General features: G+C 36.2%; 2 protein-coding genes, 1 non-coding gene and 1 pseudogene across 4 annotated transcripts; 3 read left to right on the forward strand and 1 right to left on the reverse strand.

The window, feature by feature from the left end:
- Positions 1–795: 795 nt before the first annotated feature.
- Positions 796–4,201, forward strand: LOC114744337 (trans-cinnamate 4-monooxygenase). Its single transcript, XM_028932508.1, has 3 exons — positions 796–1,655; positions 2,105–2,238; positions 3,344–4,201. The coding sequence occupies exons 1-3, from the start codon at positions 871–873 to the stop codon at positions 3,940–3,942; spliced, it is 1,518 nt and encodes a 505-aa protein (XP_028788341.1). The 5' UTR covers positions 796–870; the 3' UTR covers positions 3,943–4,201.
- Positions 4,202–6,204: 2,003 nt separating this feature from the next.
- On the forward strand, positions 6,205–6,308 carry LOC114744340 (small nucleolar RNA snoR100). Its single transcript, XR_003740088.1, has one exon. It is a non-coding gene; the product is annotated as a small nucleolar RNA snoR100 (small nucleolar RNA).
- Positions 6,309–6,616: 308 nt separating this feature from the next.
- LOC114744339 (probable glutathione S-transferase parA) lies at positions 6,617–18,819 on the reverse strand. Of its 2 annotated transcripts, XM_028932510.1 has the most exons (4): positions 18,803–18,819; positions 13,183–13,189; positions 7,796–8,141; positions 6,617–7,279 (listed from the first exon to the last, which is right to left on the reverse strand). In XM_028932510.1, the coding sequence occupies exons 3-4, from the start codon at positions 8,123–8,125 to the stop codon at positions 6,935–6,937; spliced, it is 675 nt and encodes a 224-aa protein (XP_028788343.1). In that variant the 5' UTR covers positions 8,126–8,141; positions 13,183–13,189; positions 18,803–18,819; the 3' UTR covers positions 6,617–6,934. The 2 variants fall into 2 exon arrangements, with proteins under 2 accessions (XP_028788343.1, XP_028788342.1); XM_028932509.1 differs by lacking the exons at positions 13,183–13,189; positions 18,803–18,819 and having other exon boundaries at positions 7,796–8,276.
- LOC114744338 (B3 domain-containing protein Os07g0679700-like) lies at positions 15,144–21,923 on the forward strand (annotated as a pseudogene).
- The last annotated feature ends 10 nt before the right edge of the window (positions 21,924–21,933 follow it).

Here is a 21,933-nt window from a genome sequence, read left to right on the forward strand (position 1 = left end):
GTCCTTATATTTATTTTTCTTTTTATCAAGTCCTTATAAGTTTACCTTATTTTTAATTAAGTCCCTGAATTTTCTATTCTTTATTTTATAAATTCTAATAGTATTATTATATAAACATAAAATAGTATATATTATTTAATATTAGTTTATAAACAATAATATTCTAAAGATATTGAATTATTATAATGATTTTAATTTTTTAAGCAAAAAAATTAATTATTCTAAAAAATTTTCCTGAATTAATTAATTCTATTACCTTTTTATTACATAATTATTAATTTAATTTAATTATTAATATTTTATATTTTAGTATAAATCTATTTAATTAAGCTTATATTTAATTAATAAATAAAAATTAAAACCACATGGACCTGATTAAAAATTTAGTGAAATTATAAAGACTTAATTAAAAGAAAAATAAATACAAAGATCTAATTAAAAAAAAAAGTATAAGGACTTAATAAAAAAAAACTATAGAGATCTAATTCAAAATTTGTTAAAACTATAAAGACTTACGGATTAATTAATCCTAGAATTATTTATCTTCCCATCCACCTCCACCAACCCCCGCTTACCTACTACGAGGGCGCTCGCAAACAAGCACGCATGCACAGACTCGCCTTCCTAATATCTCTGACTCGCCTAACAAAATCACACTGTCAACTAACGCCGTCACCATCCCGCTACTCTTGGCACTTCCACATGGCACAAGCGTCACCTAACGAATGCCACTCCACCACCACACCCGCACCTATTTCCTTCCCCTATAAAACACCCAATCCGCTCTACCTTTCAACCAACCTCCATTTCTGAAAAATTATATTCCAACACTCCATCATCGTCGATTCAATATTTTCTCACCTGCCCACCATGGATCTCCTCCTCCTGGAGAAGACCCTGCTTGGCCTTTTCGTCGCCGTTGTCGTCGCCATTGCCGTGTCCAAGCTCCGAGGGAAGAAGTTCAAGCTTCCGCCGGGTCCCCTTCCGGTCCCCGTCTTCGGGAATTGGCTTCAGGTCGGTGATGATCTTAACCACCGGAATTTGACCGATTTGGCGAAGAAGTTTGGCGATGTCCTCTTGCTCCGGATGGGGCAGAGAAACCTTGTGGTGGTTTCGTCGCCGGAGTTGGCGAAGGAGGTGCTGCACACGCAGGGGGTGGAGTTCGGATCCAGGACTCGGAATGTGGTGTTCGACATCTTCACCGGTAAAGGTCAGGATATGGTTTTTACGGTGTACGGGGAGCACTGGAGGAAGATGCGGCGGATCATGACGGTGCCGTTTTTCACGAACAAGGTGGTTCAGCAATACAGGGAGGGGTGGGAGAAAGAGGCGGCGAGCGTGGTGGAGGACGTGAAGAAGAATCCTGAGTCGGCCACCAATGGGATCGTGCTGAGGAGGCGGTTACAGCTGATGATGTACAACAACATGTACAGAATCATGTTCGATAGAAGGTTCGACAGCGAGGATGATCCCCTCTTCCAGAAGCTGAAGGCACTGAACGGAGAGAGGAGTCGTCTGGCTCAGAGCTTTGAGTACAATTATGGCGATTTTATTCCCATTCTCAGGCCTTTCTTGCGAGGATACCTGAGAATCTGCAAGGAGGTTAAAGAGACGAGGTTGAAACTCTTCAAAGACTACTTCGTTGACGAGAGAAAGTAAGTCCGTCCTTCTTTTCCCTCCTTTCTTGCCGTTTCTTTTTTTTTTTTTTTTTATACTATTGCCGTTCTTTATTTTTCCCTCGTTCACGCGCAGACTGTTTTCCTTTTCGTATGATCTCATTTTAACCTTTTTTAAATAAAAATCTCAAGATATTTATTTAGAAATGTCAAGTATTTTTTGGGAGGAGAGTCAAATAAATAAAAACTTTAGACCCAGACAAAAATTTGTCCTGCTTATTAGAGTATATCAGACCGAAAAGGCATGGAAAGTTTTGTTTGGGTCTGTGCATTGGAAAACGGGAAACTGTGCCAAAAACAGTTAAGAGAGGTGCTTTTACGAATGTTGCTGGAACGATGATGAGCTGGAATATGCTTAATTTGTTGTCCTGGTCCATAAGGTTTTTCTGGATGTAAGTACTAAAGAACGAACAAATGGCTGGTAACAGGAAACTGGCAAGCACCAGGAGTCCGAGCCATGGGGAACTAAAATGTGCAATTGACCACATCTTGGACGCCCAGAAAAAGGGGGAGATCAACGAGGACAATGTCCTGTACATTGTCGAGAACATTAACGTTGCCGGTAAGATTTTCTTTCTTTTTTCCTTTTTGTTTTCACTCTTTGCCTTAATCTGCTTGTAGGGCTGTAGGCCCTTAAGATAAGGACATTTTTGTCTAACTATATGTCAACCGGGTGTCACAGTTCCCGGTTCGGAACGTCTGTCGGATTTTCACCATAATTGGCCGTTTAAGACGCCTTAAATCAATTCTACTTTCATACTCGTGTTACCGTAGTGTCGAGTAATTGTTTAAGTATCCAGTAATATAGTTAATTACAGGATAAATAATTATTACTGTTATTATTATGCATTTACGAGAATACCTGATATAACGGTGAATAAATGGGCTGTGACATTATACCCATTTTTTTATTTTCTTAATTGGGAGGTTACAAACCCATATTAAGAGTGTGTTTGGATAGAAATAAAATTATGATTTTATTAGTGTTTTTATCGTATACAAAATAAATATATAAAAAAATTTATCTCGATTTATTAAAAAATATTTCTGAAAAGTATTTTTGACATGTTTCAAACAGTTTTTAATTCCTGTAAGGTATTTTTTAATTTTAATCTCAATGTTTATCTTTTATTAAAAAAAAGAAGAAGCAGAATATAAGATGCAAATCATAAAAGTGGTGTCAGGGCGGTTTGGATGTAAAAGGCAACTTGCAGAGTTAGGTGAATGACATGGTCTCCACGATGGCATGATAGCAATTAGCAACCATCAACTGGGCCCACCCACCTTTCCCCACCCGCCGATGCTATTAATTGTTTTTTGGGCCAACTATCCCTTTTTTTTTTCTTTTGGGCGAACGATTCTATAAAAGTTGTTACTTTTACCAAATTGCGATTTGACAGGTATCTTTGGTACCCCTAAATATGCACGGGGTACTTCCGGGTCCGTTTCCCAGGAAACAGAAAGAAAATGTTAAAAAGATTTAAAAAATTAAAATAAGATTAAAATTTTTTAATTACTTTTTTATTTTTTAAATTGAACTCATAAAAATTTTCTTTCGCTTGCCAGCATCTGATATTTAAATAATTCAGATTTTTATATTTGTTACTTCCTGTTTGTAACAAAAAAAAACGACCCTGGGACTCATCAATATTTTTGTTTCATAACAGCAATCGAGACAACCCTTTGGTCAATTGAGTGGGGTATTGCCGAGCTGGTGAACCACCCAGAGATTCAAAAGAAGCTCCGCGATGAGATCGACACCGTACTGGGACCCGGCCACCAGGTGACCGAGCCCGACACCCAGAAGCTCCCGTACCTACAGGCCGTGATCAAGGAGACCCTTCGCCTGCGAATGGCCATCCCACTCCTGGTGCCCCACATGAACCTCCACGACGCCAAGCTCGGCGGCTACGACATCCCGGCCGAGAGCAAGATCCTCGTCAATGCCTGGTGGCTCGCCAACAACCCTGCTCACTGGAAGAACCCGGAGCAGTTCCGACCCGAGAGATTCCTTGAGGAGGAAGCTAAGGTCGAGGCTAATGGCAACGACTTCAGGTACCTTCCTTTTGGTGTTGGCAGGAGAAGCTGCCCTGGAATTATACTGGCGTTGCCAATTCTTGGAATTACTCTGGGACGTTTGGTTCAGAACTTTGAGCTTTTGCCCCCTCCCGGACAGTCCAAGCTTGACACCACTGAGAAAGGAGGCCAGTTTAGTTTGCACATATTGAAGCATTCCACCATTGTTGCCAAGCCAAGGTCCTTCTAGAGTTCTAGCTGAATCATACACATGTGATCCATCCCGTTGATTTTTTTTTTCCTTAGTGTATTTTATTCAGTTTGGACTTGCTATATATATATTGTGGAATGGTGCATGGGTTTTAAGAAATGTTATTATATGGGGCCTGGGAGTGGCGGAAGATGAATTTATGTGGCTGAATGTGTCATTGTAAATCTAGCATCCCATATTGAAATCATGGTGCTCAAGAGATGCATGGATTTTGGAATAAGTCTGCACTTCCTTCCAATGGCCTTATGAAATCTTCGCTTTTACCACACCAGATGATGAACTCTAAAATCCCTGTCCCGATCACATTTCAAGACACAAATCTGGATATTAGTTGGCCACATCCTGAAATATTGTAACTGAAAAGGGGGGCAGTCCTATTCCTCATAAATGATGAGTCAGAAGCATCATGGAGGGCATCACGTTCAGCATCGCAGAGGGCTTCTATTCTAGTCAGTCCTTGAGGGCCCCACGGTAATAAAGAAGGGTCTGGTACCTTGGTTTCCCCGATTTGAGCCACCGAAAACACAGAAAAAAAGGCAATTACGATCCAGCGACATTAATACGCACGGCACGGTTAATAAATGGGCAAGTGTTTTTTGTAAAATGAAAGTTTCCAACTTCCAACTACGCGGCTGATTTCTTAAAAACATCACAACCGGTTTCAGTGCTAATAACTTAATAAGTACTCTAAACTCCTTTAAATTTATTATATTTGAATTATATATATCTAATTTAAATGATCCAGATTTAAAATATTTAATTAATTATTTTTTAAAAAAAATAATAGTTAAGAGAGTATGTCTATTTTAGATTCTATACATATTAAAATAATTATTTAAATAAATAAACATAAAAAAAAATCTAGACCGAAATCAACAATCAATATCTGATAAGGCTGAGGTGCTTGTCAAAGTGATGTTCTATATATTGTGATAATATTTATTAATTTCTGACAAACTTTAAAACACAAACTTCCGGCCACGTATATATCCCAGTGATCACAATTTCCCCTGAAACGCTCACCTCGATCGGGTGGTATCGTGGCAGGCACGCATCAATGACCTGTTTTCTACAAGGCTAGAATCACTCTCCTGATGTCCTTTAGATTGAAATTAGGTTTGTCAAAGTCAAATTCGTCCCTATTCAGATAATTAAAAAGAAAAGAGCGTATTTTCAATCCCTCAAAGGGATATTAGCTTGATGAATGAAATCGAAGCCGAATACTGAACATTTTTTGGGCTACCTAACAAAATTGTTGATCTCCACTTTTAAAAGGAAGGTTTGCGAGCCATCAATTGGATGAAAGAAATCGAAGTGGGCAGGGTAGGGTTGGGTTGGGTGTTCCGTGATTCACTCGTCCAGAGCATCAATGATACAGTCCCGCTGGGGACTTTCTTTTCCGAGACGCACAAAGACAAGTCCTTTTGGTCGAACATATTACAACGAGGCTTTGCTTATTTTACTGGGTCTTGCAATGCTTTTGATGCTGGGCAATGCGCTGATTGGAAGGGCCTTCAGTTTGCGTGGGACTTGGGTTTCCGAAGGATCATTCTAGAGTCTGATGCTCTGACCTAATCAATTTGCTACAGTCTGATACGAGCAGTTGTTTACGCCCAAAAAAAAAAACACTTTAATAGGTGTTATGTTCTAGGGTCCGTAAAAATTGACATGCTAAATCTTTCTCAAATTAAAAATTTAGATGGCGCCTTGGCAAGATGCGTTTTTATTTTTGGAATCAGTAAGCCCATAAAGTAGAAATAAGAGCTCCTTAAATTTATTATCTACCGAATCTCCACCTTCTTTATGTTTTTCCCCAAGAGAAGAGGCATTATTTGTTTTTGTAAGATTGGCCAGTTCTTAAAGGCAACCATCGTCATTGTTTTGGGCCAGACTGTTTCAAGACCACCCATATTCAAAGCCCATTAGCAGCACCTAAACAGATTTCCCTCGCCAAGGTAGCAGGAAAACCCTAACGGCAAGCCCCTCTTATAAATGAGGAGCGCCACAGCACTAGTATGCAGCCGTATACATTATCGCCTCCTCTATCTTTCTCCTTCTAAGATTTTCGTTCTCTCTTCGCGTCTCTTCTTCCAGTCTTATGGTCACGAGTTTATTATTCTGACCCTCTCTGATTTGAGAAACATCCTTTTCTTGTTATGGTTTGTCTCTGGGGGGAAAAATTTTTCTGATGGACATGCGTGTTGAATCTGTGCACAATAAGCCGATGCTCTGGATTATAAGCAATGAAGGAAGCATGGTAGTGTGCACAGAAATTGAATTGTCTTGGGTCCACATGTCTGCTCTCTCTGATCCCTGATTTGAGGGCCTGGTTGCGACCCACATTCCGCAATTTTTGAATTCTTCGTTCTCTACGATTATAATCACATTGTGAAGCGTGCAGGGTTCATGGAAAGGGGTTAATTTCTTCCTGGATGATTTCGTAAATGAACTTTGAATGAATTGATTGCGAAAGTCATGTGTGTTTTGTTTGAATATAGCTTTTCTGGAAATTACTTTCATTGTAAAGGCAATCCAAAGAGCGGGCTTCTCTTATTTTCCTTTGCAGGGTTAAGTCTGCATATTTAGAATCTCAAAATGTTTTCAATAGCGTGGATGTTTCTTGACTTCTTGTTACTCATCATCGGACAACGAATTGAAAGATTTGTTTTTCGATTTAAAAACAAGATCTCATAAATAGAAAGGGTCGATACAGATGGGATTGAGAATGGAAAAATTTGTGTCACAGATCAAGGCACCTTTATTGTTCCAAGCTCCATGAATACAAAATGCATGAAGTACTTGACCAAAAACAGCAGCATAACAAACAAACAGCGAAAAAATGAAACACAGATATTAATGACTGTTCGCACGATCGCATTGTTTATTTTGGCGGACGGACACTAGTAGTAATGGATAAAAAATACTGGTTCAATGACTATCCTTTGAGTACAAAGCATGCCTTCTTTCCTCCTTATTCCAACGCATTTCTCTTCTTAAATTGAATGGCAAATTCATGGACTTTGTGAGGGTGAGGCAGGGATTTAGCCACACTCTGGCTTTCCATGCACCTCTTGGCCCAAGCCACGAGCTTTGGACACTCTCCTTCTATGCTTAAATTCCCAAATGTCTCGTAGGTATAGAACCAGCTGGTGAATGGAACTAGAGCGACATCCACATACCCTAGCTTCTCCCCTCCAAAATAAGCCTTCTCCCCAAGCTGTCCTTCAAGCCTCTTGAGGCACTCTATGAACTCTTTTTTCCCTTCTTCTTGTTCTTTCCCTTTCATTGTCCATACTTTCTTTCCTATTCTGTATACCTGCATCAGTCAAAATTCACCTGTTGATTACACATGCTTTGTGTGTGCTTTGTTTGTTTGTCTGTGAGAGGTGCGAAAGACACATTGAACCCAGGACTATATAAAAGATCACAGGGGTATTTGGCTATTGTCAAAAGTACTTTCTAAGAATATTTTTTTTATAAATCGAAGTAATTTTATTTATATATTTATTTCATACACTATAAAAATACTTTTAAAACTATAGTTTTGTTTCCATTCTAACACACCTCATATATAGTTAATAATGTCCATCATGTAAAATATGCAACGACTCTTGGAGTAAAAACAAGATGAATTATTTGGCATCCTGTTTTGGTGCCTTTTAGTAGTATGAGGACGCTATGGTCCGTTTCATAGTTTATGTTGGACCGTTTCACTTAACTAACTCTATTGATGCAAAGGTTAAATGCTGAAATATTTCGAAACATAGTGGAAGTGTAATGTCCTAATGTAGCAAAGTGGGGGTACACTGTACAGGTAAACAAATATACTTACATTATTGTCTATGTAATCACCCCAAAACCTGACTTGGGATCTCTGATAAGGATCAGAGGGAAGAAGGAGTGGCTCATGGTTCCAGGTCTCATCAATGTACTGAACAATATTCAAGGACTCACAGATGGGATTTCCATTGTGAATCATAACTGGGATCATTTTGTGAACTGGATTCTTCTCCAGAAGCATAGAGCTTTTGGCCTGCAGGTCTTCCTGCTTGCATTCATATGCAAGGCCCTTCACGGCCAAAGCAATCTTCACCCTCATTGCATAAGAGCTTGGCCAAAAATCCAACAAAACTACATTGTCCTGCTCCTGATGATGAGCCATTCGCGTTGTGAACAGAATATGAAGATAAACTATAAAATGATTTATTAAATTATCTGTTTCTGTAAGTGCCTGTGTGTATGTGAGAGAGGTTTTGGGGGGGAGTATTTATAGAGTGCGAGATTGACAAGCTTGAGTTGTTGTGCATTAACAAAGATGATGTCATTGCTCATGTGGGATTTGAGATCCTTGTTCTCCAAGTTCAGCATAGCTTTGAATTCAAAGTCTTAGGCAGGCAGCTGATTTCTTTTCATTATCCAATATCTATTCACTTATTTTAACAGAGAGCAAGTTGTGTACGGATTGTTGTGCTTAATAGTGGGATTAGCTGTGAGAAAAATCATATTAATGTGGATAGATGTTATCAGTGTCGTAGCACTTCGCCCTGGTGAATCGCCGGACAGTTATAAAGTTTTTTTTTTAAAAAAAAAATTGATTATCGATGGATATATCAAACCCTGCCTTTTGTCGTCTTCACCCTAGAAATATCAGTGCTTTCTTTAGAATTGTTGTATCCTTTGAAGGTGTGTGTGAATGCATATAGAATAATTTCAAAATCTGTTCGCATAAAAAAAAAAATTCAAAATCTTTTGTGAGAGCAGCTCTGATGCTTTTTCATTTTTTTTTATTAGTCATAATCAAATGAAAGCAATGTCCAGTGGTGAGATGCCAAAGCAGCATGAAAAATCGTTCCCTTAAGAGAAAGGGTACAAGTTCAATCCCAGCGAAAAAAGAATAAAATATTTTTTTTAAAATGATATTCATGATAAAATGGAAACTAAATTGAATAACAGCCAAGCACGCCAAGTGGTTTTCAGTTTTCAAGCCCCTCCCCTCTCTTTTCCTTTTATTTCGTTTGGGCCCGATACATGATTATGAAGGCCTCTTAAAAACTGGGCCGAAATGGGCCTGGTTTGCAGCAACGGATTCTTCATCGAAGAAGCGTCGATCAGTCCTCATGAACAAGTGGCCGAAGAGTTTGAAGTGTTGGGTTCTCTATAATGAAGAGGGACGTCATCCTTGAGCATCTTGTGCTGCAATTGGCGGTCCTCCTTATATTCCCATACTTGCTGCATGATTTTTTTTTTTGTGTCTATTTTTCTTTTGTTTTTGGTTAATGGTGTGAAAGGGTCATGAATATGCATGGTCACATTCATATTGGCTTCCACTGACTTACAAATAACAAATAGGATTGGGTTTAACAAAAAGAGCTAGTTCCTCACGACGTGACAAACTAAACTTTAAATTTCTGTTAAAAAATGTATTCACATTTAGTACTCGATAGTGTCTTAAATAAAATTACTTCTAATAAAAGGATACCTATATTTTAAGGGGGAAAAACTTGTAAATATAATGTGCGCCTCCTTCCTTCCTTCCTTCCTTCCTTCCTTCCTTCATTTATTTTTTTTATGGGAGCCCAATTTTCAAACTATGTCCTCATATTTTGTACCGCCATCCAAATGAGCTTTCAAGTTTCAACCAGCCGCATCTATATTTATTATTATTCTAGTTCTTAATATAAGACATATTTAACTAATTTGATTAGATTAAGAAAGTTAGGTAAGTTAGTTGATTGTAAGAAATATAATGTTTTTTTTAAAATATCATAATCATGTTCCTTAATATCTTTTCTCCCTTTTCTACTTAATTATGGTTGAGAAAGTATCCATAAAGATAATTTATGAAAAACTGATAGATATGATAAATAGGTCTTATATTTAAGACAAAAATCAACTCAATAATTAGGTTTTATATTAAAGACCGAATGAGTATTATTTTGATTTTATAAAGAACATGAATGGTGACATTTATTTATTAATTTATCATATATAAAATAAAAACTGTTCATATGAACTCCCCTCGCCCCACTTTAATTCATGAATCGTGGCCGGTGCGTGGCTGTATAAAATGCACAAGTCATTCATTTGTGCGCTAATGGTCAAACAACTACGTGTAAGTGTTGGCCATTAAAATAAATAAATAAATAAATAAAGGAGGTGGACATTACCTGCTTCCATACTTCGCTTTAAAAATCGCATAAATATCTCAGCCTGATTTATATGTGTGGTGTGTGTTATTTTTAATTTATTTCTCATGACTTTTATTAATTTTGATTGTTTTTCAGAACAAGCGAAGTATTTTTTTTAAAAAAAAATCTACTAATACTGTTTGATTTCTCGTCAAACTGATATATATCAAGAATGCCTTTTATGTTTCGCAAAAGAAATAAAGACTCTATGTTAATTTATTGTTTATAAAAACTAAAGAATATAATGACAAAAAAAAAATCTGGACAGATCATTGCTTGGACGTCATCAACTCATCATTGTACAACATGTGAATTCATCATTAACATCATTGACGAGAGATTAACATGAAAAAACTTTGTTGGTAACGAAATCTTATTAGTCCAAGGTAATTAAATGGAAAAAAAATATTTGCGGGCGAGAAATTAAATTGAGATAAGAATAGCATAGAGAACCAAATAATTAGATAAAATTTCATCACACCGGATCAAACAATAAAAGCGATATTGCGAGAGTTGATATTTAAGGACATCTATGAAGAAATAAAAAGGGAGATTGGCATGATAAGGAGGCACGTGGCGGAGGAGATAGAGTATGACGTGGCAGTATGTGACAATTACTTCTTTTCATCTTCGTGGGTCTCAATCAAAGCTTTTATCATTTGATTTCCCCGCCATCTTCATCATGACCCCAACACCCCCAATCCCCACCCCAAGAAAAAAAAAAAAAAGGAGGAATGACTGCCTTGATGTAAATTTTAAAAACTTAACGTGACATTCAATTAGTTGAAATAAAAAATTCAGTACTTTTAATTTTGTGCACAGTATTAATGCGTCGCGTCCCTTTATACTTTTCAGTATTTGTAACATTCACGACAATTTCTTCCCTTTTATTTCGCATCCCTTCTTTCCTTTAGAACCCATTTAATGGCTGGAACAAAATGAAAATAAAAACATATTATAATTATTTTAGGCATATTTCATGAGCATTCCAATATATCACATAGCAATAAAATAAGTAATCAAAGAATTATCATTATTATTCTATCAATATTGTCCACAATCTATTGAATGTGGATATATATGGTAGTACTTCGTTAAGACTGAATGAAAATTGCTGGTAGAAAAACAAAAAAAAGACTGAATGAAAATTAAAAATTTCGTTCACCGACGAGACATTATTATTTACGCACTAATCAGGTCATGTGGTGAGCTTTTGCCATCTCATCCCAGCGGTATTTTCGTTGACCATAAACTAAATATCATTATTCATTGGCATGTAGCCCTCTTAGCAGTGATTTTTAGTCATTAATTATCTTCTCTGTCCATTGAATATTAATATGATTATTATTAAGTAATTATGTGTTTTCTGGTCATTAAGAAATTTCCACAGAAGTTGCATGAAAATTTCCTTCTCTGACCGAATATTATTATTAATTCACAGGCTGGGCGTTTCTTTGCCATGTCATACCAGCATTTTTTTTTTCCCGTTGACCATAAACAAAATGCTACCTCCGGTTCTTAATTAATATGAGAGTTTATTTTACTTTTATTTTGATGATAAATATAAGGATGTACTATACTTTGTTTCTCATATTTATTTATTTTTTTTAAGATAGTTCTTACAATAATAATAATTATAATCGATATATTTTAGAAAGGATAATACTTATTTATTATAAATAACTAACTTAACTTATTTTCTTAATCTCCTCAAAATAGTCAACTAGCTCTTAAAATTAGAAGTGGAGGTAGTACTTAATTAGTAAAGATATTTTAAGAAAGAGAACATACATTTATTACAAATAACTAACTTAATTAGTTTTTTAGTCTACTCAGATTAGTTAACTAACTCTTATATTCAGGACTAAAGGTAGTATCATTTATATGACTATGTGCCCCCTGTGTTGTTAGTGTTAGTTAGGTTCTTATTTTATCCCTTTTTATTAATTAAAGAAACCTTCTCGATTCTAATTAACATTTTCTCAACGAGAGGGGCTGGAATTATATACATATTTTGCTAAAATTTTCCTGTCGTGCTTTTAGTTTCTATCTATATACATGCATGCATGTAAATTTTCCATGGCATTTAAAAAAAAAATCATCAAATTATATATAGGCATATTCAAGTTAGCTGCAGGTTGGAAAGGACTACAAAAACGATAAAATTATCTCAAATGTTTAATATACAGACTCGCAGTTAAAGTTTAAATTGGAGTACTCATAATTAGCACAGCTTCTTCTTATTATTTAGGCCATGCATTTGTTGTTAATAATTAGTCAAATTACACACTTCTTATAGAGCCATTAAAGTGGGTCAGCCAGCCGTCAGCGTACTTTCACGCATGCAACGTGGGGTTGTTTATTGTCCTATTGATATTCAATTATTCATAAATCATAATCAATATGGGCTTGAATACTTTTATTTGGTCTCTTTACGAATGTAAGATAGTTTTGATTCTTTAATAATTGATGGGCATGCATGCGTTCACATAAAGTGTACAACCAATTAAAAAAAAAAAAGTCAAGAAAAAGATCAGTGATTGTTCTAAGTTTAATATTTATTGTTTTATTTTATTCATAAATTTTCTACATATTTTATTGAGTTGTTTTGTATGGCTTTTATCACTCTAATCTAAAATCTTTTACACATGATCACCTTGATATATATGTTAGATAAAATAAGTATACTTTTTGAAAATTAAGGGCTTGTTTGATTCTACTATCTATTTTCGTGTTCTTCAAATAATAATATACTGTGTTTTTTCAGAACAAGTTTTAAAAATAAAAAAATTTAAAAATGTGTTTGAATCGCTATCTTAAAAAATATATTTAAAGCGGTAAAAGGAACAATGAAAAAACGGTTTGCTCTATCAATATAATGATCATTAATGTAAGCATGATGTTTTCCTGTCCCTTTTTTCAATTGCTAGGAGGGATCCATATAATGGCATATTCATATGTATGCCCGTAATATAATATAATGCACATGATTTAACAACTAATTAATCATATTAATTAGTCAACGTAATACTAATTTATGATTATCAGCTTCTACACTCAAAAAGGCTCCATTTGCTTCCGCTTTGTTACGAGGAGTGCAATCATAATTAAGCAAATATTGAAAACGACGGGAAAACGCAATTATATTTTCTTAATGATCTGTTTATGATTTGTTCAAATTAATTAATTAATCAGTTGGCCAGTGGGTGATGATCAAGGAGGAGGCTTTCTCCTAAGAGTTTAGTTTCCTTTCTCTAATTATTTAAATATTATATTCGCTGCATGCATGAGATGATGAAATCTCTTATTGATATTGAAATCAATTTACAATATATAGTCCACGATACATTTAATTTTGTTTATTCGGAGTCCCAAATGAAAATTCGCACGACAGAAATTAAAGTCATCGATTTAGTTTCACACACAATATTTTATCCCCATAGGCCACACACATACGTTATAGTAAAACAAAATCAAGCAATATTGTAAAATTAATATCTACAAAGGAAAAATTATATATCAGCAGGTGTTAATTCTAATGGAAAAAGTTTTGCCCGCTTAAGTATAGAATCTCGAACTTTAGACGGTGATGCAAAAAATGTATTTGAAAGAGAACCGGATAGCCATAAAAAATAAAAATAATATTCGATTTTTTAAACTACTTAGGCTTCAATATGAAAAATTTAAAAATACGTGATCCTATTTCTTAAATTATTGCACAAGTGATAAAATTAGATACTAGTTATTAACTTAACATTATTAAAAAATGTGGCTTCAAGAGTATTTGGTAAAAATTGAATGAAAAATTATTTTTTCCCAACTCAAAGAAAAAAAAGAAAGATGATCTTTTTGGTAGCAAATATCCGAATGATTATATTTTCATCCACACAACTTAGATTTGTGATTTTGTTTAGCTAATATGTTGGATTTCATAGACCCTCGATTGAACCGTAAGTAATTAAAAAAATTCGACGATGTGATTTAATATGAAATATGAAGTGATGAGAAGCATGTCATTTTTATCTACGGATTTTCTTAGTTAAATAAAAATGATATTCTAAAAATAATTTATAATCATTTGTTAATCCGAAAGATCTAAACTAATTCAAATAATTATTTTTTTTAAATTTTTTTTAAGCATTGTGAATAAAATTTTTTTTAAAGTACATAATTTTTTGCTATGGGTGGCGAGGGGGAGTCAAGTGCATTAACTATTAAACGTTACAGAAAGTCTTCACTCGGGGAAAAAAAAAAAACGTTGCAGAAAGTCAGAAACGGAGCGAATGGCTTTCCCGGGAAAAGCTCATAGTTACTTTCTGTTGCGCCCACAATAATCATAATTCCATCTTAGTCCTGAGCTTTCTGCAATTACAAACCCGCGGGTGAGGGTATCATAGTCTCTGCAAAGTAAAACAGAGTAAAAAGAGGGGACGACTTGTTAAGGCTAAGCGGTGGTGTGTCTTCAAGTGTCGTGCATGCATTTTATGCATCTGTTGCTTTGCATGCACTATCCCCCCAATCTCTCTCTCTCTCTCTCTCTATCTAAGCCCATACACGCTTACGCTTTCTCTCTCTTCCTCTCTCACACCCTCTCACATAATAACCCAGATGGCCGTTACGTTCGTGGCTTCTCTGATATATGGCTGCGTTTCTTCTTTGACTTTGATTGACTCTGTTCTTTGCCTGTGCTGGTAGCCAAATTTCGGCTTTTAGGGGTTTGGTTTCAGAGATTTGCGTGGGTAAGGAGGGTAGGAAGTTGGGATCCTTCTATGTTCTGTTCAGGTGAATGAGTTGCTCCTAGGTTCATTTTGCATATTCCCCTTGTCGGGGATAAGGTTGTTTTCGTATTATTGCTCTTATCCCTCTGTTATTCGCACTGCAAATCGTAAAAAGCGTGCATGAATCTGTGTGACGATGGTTTTAACTTATAGTGTTATCCTTGTCTCTCAAAGGGGTTTTAGGGATTTGATTCTGTTATGTGTGATTTACAGAGATATTTTGTAGCTCAGAGAGTGATTGGTTTTCAAATTTATGGGGTCCGAGGTTTGTGTCGGTGTTTCTGGTGGGTCGGCCACTGCTCATGAGTGGAAGAAGGGGTGGACTCTTTCATCTGGTGGATTCGCCCAATTTTGTAATAACTGCGGGTAAATTCTTTTTCCCTACTCTTGGGTTTTGATTCCAATTTATTTGTTCTTATTGGGGTTATTCCTTGATTTCTTGATGTGAGGGTAGTTTGGGATTGACTCGTGAGTTTACTGCATCTTTTTAGATATCAGGGATTTGACACTGCCTTTTGCCTGAGCTCAAATAGGATTAAATTTTTTTTTTTTTTAAAATCAAATCTTCTGCAATTTTGACTTATGCTGGTAACTCTAATGTGATGACTTTGATCGCATTGTAGTCTAGGGATGTATAACTATTATATAATAATAGTGACCGTACTATTTTAAATGAAGAATCCAACGATTTGATGTTGGTTAAATTTTTTTTTTGTTAATTTTCTTCTTCTTTTTCCTTTTGTATTTTATACGTGTAAATAAAATTTATAAATTAATAACATGGAACTATGAAAGGGTCTTAAATAGAGAAGTCTAATAACCTTTTGTAGTTCTTTGTCAGCCTGTATATCTTAGTTTCTAAAATATTTTGAATTTGCTGGTTTATTTTTAGCTGCCAGCTTGGAAATACAGCATGAGGGTCAATGCATCTAATCTGAGCAATATCTCTGAATATTGAACTAGGAAGTGTGTTCTGTCATACAGATATCATAATATAACTGTTCTAAATTGTTGGCAGAAACTTTTTTTTTTTGGTTGTTATTTCATATCATATATTTTGTTGATAGAATTTCGACCGAGTGCAAGCTTGACACCCTTGATTCCATGTAAGTGCAGCTAACTGATTTATGCATTTCCATGATGAGTGACATCAGATCTTTCACTTTGATGTACCGCTTAAGACTATGTGGCACAGACTTTATATTTGTGTATTACTTGGCTGAACACATGGCGGTTCTTCTTAATACCCCTTTCTTTTTGGTATCCTCAATTTGATTTGATTCTTGTCGCTGGTATCACTTCTTAATTCAACCGGGCTGCCATAAAAATCTGCTGGTGGTAGATTGTAAAACTAAGGTTTCCAAATAGTAGTATTGTAGTTATCAACAAGTAGGATCCGCTGCATATTTTACTTCAAGTTTTCAAATCATCAATATCACATGTACTACCATTCTTCATTCTTTTATATGTTGTGTGAATCTTGACATTGTTTGGGTTTTAATAATTTTCTACTTGATTTTGGTATTTCTCCTGTGGACCATCTATGATGTACCACTCTTTTTACTTTAGATCTGCCTATGAGGCATCCATTTTCTGTAGTAAATTCCATCGTGAACAAACTGGTTGGAGGGACTGCAGCTTTTGTAACAAGGTAAGCTGATAATTTCTTTAATTTATTTTTAACGATTGTTTATCAATCTTATTTCTTTAAAATTCTATTCCAGCCTTCCCTTACTCTTCTTAGATATCAAATCTATTTGACCTGGTTTGGCAGCCTATCCACAGTGGATGCATAGTATCTAGGTATTTGTTCGACTACCTTGACTTTGGAGGTATAGGTTGCATCAGTTGTGTAAAGGCTTCTCGTTCGCATTTGGTATGTTCCCTACAGACAATGTTCATGTATAATGATTTCTTGATCTAAAGTTCGTGCTGGCATTGGTGTTGAATGGTCTTTTATGTCAAGTTTATTTTGTTTGTAATTGTTGCTCAACCATGCTTCTAGTTCCTCTTAGGCTGGAGAGCCTCCAGGACAAGGTGTTGGTCAACCAACCACTTTTGATATTCATATTGACCAAGTTCACTGTTTAAAATTGTTGCGATCACTTGCAGATTTTATGTATTATAATAGCTAATTGTATCCATAGTGTTCAAATGTGTACCAGCAATTTCAGTATTGGGGGTTTTCTTTATGAATTCACACATTTCTACCACCAAACTTAACTTGCCATAGTAGAGTGGTGATGCTTGTCTGTACTTATGATTACTTGAAGGGCCTCATGCTTCTGCCATACTGTTATTTTCCAATAATATTAAGCCTTTTCCCTTTCTCTTTATTATTTGTTGTTGTTGTTGTGGCTTCCGAATTGGTTCGTTTAATGATTCTGTTCCAGAGACCTGTTCTGCCGATATTTTACCATCCACTTTATGTGGTGTAAGATGTTGTAAGACTGCACGCTTTGTATTATGTTGTTTGACTATCTAACATAGCAAGTTCACAGGCTTCTGTTATTCATTTGTTCATTCATTCATTTATGCATTTGCAGAACACAAAAGAACCTAAAGGTGCTGTTACACCGACCACAACAAATGCAAGTGATTGTCGTCCTCATCACATTGATGGGAAACTGTTGGTGGATAATGTTGATGAAGGAAAACTTATGCAGTTATGCAGAATTGTTGAAGCTAGTGAGACTAATGGTTTGCATCAGCCTCAAAGAGATAAAATGATTTCATCTAGTGGGTTGAAGAGCCAAGATATTAAGTGTCTAACAAGGGATATGGATTCAGGATTTTCAAATATGCTTACAACATCGATTCGGTCACTAAAATTTCCTTTATTAGAAAATAATAGACCAACATGGGAGATTAAAAATATGCTTGAACCACCTGCACAACCATCTTTGAGTATGTCCCTGGGAATTCCATCAGGAAACTTTGCCCTTGCTTCTGCTAGAGAAATTGCAGAAGAAAAGCTTGAGGGCAAACCTTCTTCTCTGTTTCATCAAGGACAGAGATCTCCCCCTGTATTTGCTAAACCATCAAAGACTGGCCTTACCATGAACATAGAAACAAATAAAGGAATGAATTCTATTTCTCAGGCCCATCTTGCCCGGCCACCTGTTGAAGGAAGGGGCAAGAGCCAGCTACTTCCTCGGTACTGGCCTAGGATTACTGATGAAGAGCTGGAGCAATTGTCTGGAAAGTATCCTTTTGATTTTTTTTTCTTTTGGGCCTTTTGCACTTCTGCAGACTTCTGTTAATTTCAGATCATAGATCAATAGTTACCCTCAACGTTATCAAAGTTTGAAATCACTGTGGTGCCATTATTTGAGAAGGTGCTGAGTGCCAGTGATGCAGGTCGAATTGGTCGCCTTGTTCTTCCAAAAGCTTGTGCTGAAGTAATTCTGGATTTATTTTCTTTGACACCTTTTGACACCTTATTTTCCTCGTTTGCTTTATTTTTTTGCTTATCTATTTCGAACCATATATTTTCTTTTACAGCAAACTACTTTTTACCGTCCAATTTCAATTTCAATGCGCCTAACAACCTAGCATATGAATTGCAGGCTTTTTCCCTCCTATTTCCATTCACATCAGAAGTCTTCCTTTGGAAATGCAAGATGTGAAGGGGAATGAATGGACGTTTCAATTCAGATTTTGGCCTAATAACAACAGTAGGATGTACGTGTTGGAGGGTGTGACCCCTTGCATACAGTCAATGCAATTGATTGCGGGTGATACTGGTATACATCAATTTACAGAAGAAATTGGCGCCACTTATTGCATTGCCAGTTTTCAGCTTTTGCTGATGATAATATTTTTATACTGATTTATTTCAAGACTATTAAAAATCAATGCATGTTTATGGCCATAAATCCTTTTATAGTGTCTTTTTGTAGCCAGCCCTAATATGATCCATTAATTGCATCTTGATGTATTTTCTGATTATATATTTTTACTGCCCGTATTTATTTGTAATTCTTGCAGTCACTTAGACTTTTGGCCTTTTAAAACATCATTTAGAACATTAACTTCTGATATTTTAATCTATTGAGGACCAATGGAAGAATCATGCCCTTATGTAATTGATCATACATGCAGTTATTAAACTGTTGGCAAAGATGGAGCGCCAATCTTGTCTTGTGAATCTGAAGTTACTTGTTAATTTTTGTGATCCTTCACTTACTTTTTTTTTTTTTTTTAAATCGAAGTGACATTTAGCAGGATAGATCCTGGGGGCAGACTTATTATGGGTTTCAGAAAGACATCAAATGCTCTAGAAAGTCAGGTTGTGAAATAGAGATTCCCACTTTATTATATACTGGCACTTCTTGATACAATGGATCTGTAGTTTTCTGAGCCATTGTTGAATTTGAGAAACTATTTTAAACAGGATGTGTCTACATCTGCGCATTCTAATGGGATTACAGCAAAGGAAACAGCCATTTCTGGTGCAAGGGAGAGCCTGCCGTCAGGAAGTAGTTATTCTGATCTTCTTCAGTCTGTGGAAGGGAACAGCGAGCCTCACTTAAATAGACAATCAGAACACCTGCATTTAGGTAACAGGGTAGCTGATTTTCCTCAAACGGAAATTTCTGGCCAGATGATGAAAAATGATTCCCTGCAGCAATCAGTTTCAGTTTCAGATAGGAAAAGGACTCGGAACATTGGGCCTAAAAATAAGAGGTTGCGCATTAATTGTGAAGATGCTTTGGAGTTGAGACTAACGTGGGAGGAAGCACAAGACTTACTCCGTCCACCACCCAGTGTTCAGCCAATCATTGTTACAATTGAGGACCACATTTTTGAGGAGTACAATGTATGTGTGTCACTGTCAAATTAATATATGCTTTTAATTAGCAAGTTTGTTTTATTAAGTTGAATGTGAGCTGATATAGTCTCAAGATAATGTTTAAATTCCCACATGACTTTGCTAATATGTGTGGTCCCTCTCCTTCATTTCATTAGGAACCCCCAGTTTTTGGGAAGAGAACTATATTCAGTGCCTGCCCGTCTGGTAAGATTATATTTACTTTTTATAATTGTATTTTTAGCACTATATTCAAAAACACTAGGATATCTTGAGTGAATACTAGGATTTCTTGATGGTGTTTGTCACTTAGACTTGCCTTCAACAGAAACAATAATTTGTTATTTTTCAGGGCCCATGTCCGTTATGCATTGTTGCTTTAGGTTCTCTGCTGTTAAATTCATTAATCACAACCAGTTTGTTAGTCGTAAAACCTTTTTGTACTGTAGAGACCTTTTCGGCTGCAGTCAGACTGCTGACAATATGTCTTATGGAATGCGTTTCCTTTCCTGTCTCCTCTTTTAATGTTAAGGCCATGGGATGGGAGTTATAATATTTTTTCCTACTTAAATGTTATATAAACCTTTGTACGCTACCTGTGCCTGAATGTTTTTCAACTCTTTCATTTAGGGGACAGGAACAATGGGCTTCATGTGATGATTGCTCTAAATGGCGAAAATTGCCTGTAGACGTTCTTCTACCACCTAAGTGGACTTGTTCTGAAAATGTCTGGGATCCAACCAGGTGTATTATTGTTTCTTTTCTAGAGTTTTTCTTGATATGAGACGTTGATCATATAATGAGGCTATTACTGACGTGAGAAATATTCTTTAGATCTTCATGTTCTGCACCAGAGGAGCTAGGACCTAAGGAAGATCTTTCGAAATCCAGCAAAGGTATGATCATGGTATCTGTTCGTCACTCTACCTTTTCACCTGTTATGTTTGGGACAGGCTTTGAGCAGGCCAAGTGACTGAATGCATCTATGAAAGATCTTCATAATCGTAAAAATATTGAGATGTGTTTTTCTTTATGATGTAATTATTGATATAATGCTTGTCAAATTCTTCTCTGCCTGCCCATGCTTAAATTCTGAGAGTTTGTTGTTGTCTATGGTACATGGGCATTAAGTGCCTTTCATAGTTTTATACGTATTGCAAGTTTGGAAGTGGTAAATCAAAATATATTTTCTTTTTTCCTTTTTTCCCAAAATTTTATGACTTTTGGGGCAGAAATCTTCGTTAACGTTACAGTGTAACTTTCACAATGAGCAGAAATCTTCGTTAACGTTACAGTGTAACTTTCACGATGAGTCATCCAATGCGGTTATCACGATTTCTTTCCAATGTTCCTGTTAATTGGATTTCTTTCACGATGAGTCATCCTGAATTTTTCTGTCTACCCTGAATTTTTGCCAGACTTTAAAAGGCGAAGATTTACAGAAAATAATAAGTCAACTGGAGAATTTGAACCTTCAGGCCTTGATGCTCTTGCTAATGTGGCAGTGTTGGGAGATGGTCACGGGGATCCTTCTGAGTCATCAGCTGGGCCACCACCAAACATCATCTAGACATCGTCCTGGCTGCACCTGCATTGTCTGCATTCAGCCACCAAGTGGAAAGGGAAGACATCCTGCCGACTGTACTTGCAATGTGTGCATGACTGTGAAAAGGAGGTTCAAAACCCTTATGCTGCGTAAGAAGAACGCCCAATCGGAACGCGAAGCAGATGTTAGCCACCAGATGGATCATAGCGAAGCGTCAGATATGAATGGAGGATCTAGGGGAGACACAAGTCATGTGGAGAAAGAAGGGAGCATGAGTAGAAGACAGCTTGAGGTGGGTGAATGCAGTGCTGTGCAGATAGATCTGAATAGCCATCCTGATCGCGATGACATGCAAGTTGATGCACCAAGCATGAATGGTCATGTTGGAGCTCCAAACTGTCATCCATCCACTACAGGCATATATGGATCAAAATGGCCCTAATGGAGGTCAGGAGTGCTTCTCTAATGGGGGATGCTTTGGACCGGTTATCTTGGAGAAGGAAGGGACAGATGATAAGGTATATTATGATGCCAATTCAAGTCAGACCAATCCTCCTTGATTATCTTCTTATCATATTTTTTTTTCCATATATAAAATTATAAATAGTTTGCTTTTGATAATATTGTCCATATGGAGATGGGTTA

Source organism: Neltuma alba, unplaced genomic scaffold (assembly GCF_004799145.2).
Source record: "Neltuma alba isolate B1F8T4 unplaced genomic scaffold, ASM479914v2 tig00004339_pilon, whole genome shotgun sequence".
In the NCBI taxonomy this organism is placed as follows: Eukaryota; Viridiplantae; Streptophyta; class Magnoliopsida; order Fabales; family Fabaceae; genus Neltuma; species Neltuma alba.

What these genes read in the sequence shown, in the direction of transcription:
- LOC114744337 (XM_028932508.1), top strand. Translation starts at nt 871, where the DNA reads ATGGATCTCCTCCTCCTGGAGAAGACCCTGCTTGGCCTTTTCGTCGCC. An exon ending in TACTTCGTTGACGAGAGAAA is followed by an intron (nt 1,656 to 2,104) that starts GTAAGTCCGTCC and finishes GGCTGGTAACAG; the next exon opens with GAAACTGGCAAGCACCAGGA. An exon ending in CGAGAACATTAACGTTGCCG is followed by an intron (nt 2,239 to 3,343) that starts GTAAGATTTTCT and finishes GTTTCATAACAG; the next exon opens with CAATCGAGACAACCCTTTGG.
- LOC114744339 (XM_028932510.1), bottom strand. Translation starts at nt 8,125, where the DNA reads ATGGCTCATCATCAGGAGCAGGACAATGTAGTTTTGTTGGATTTTTGG. An exon ending in GTGATTACATAGACAATAAT is followed by an intron (nt 7,280 to 7,795) that starts GTAAGTATATTT and finishes TGACTGATGCAG; the next exon opens with GTATACAGAATAGGAAAGAA.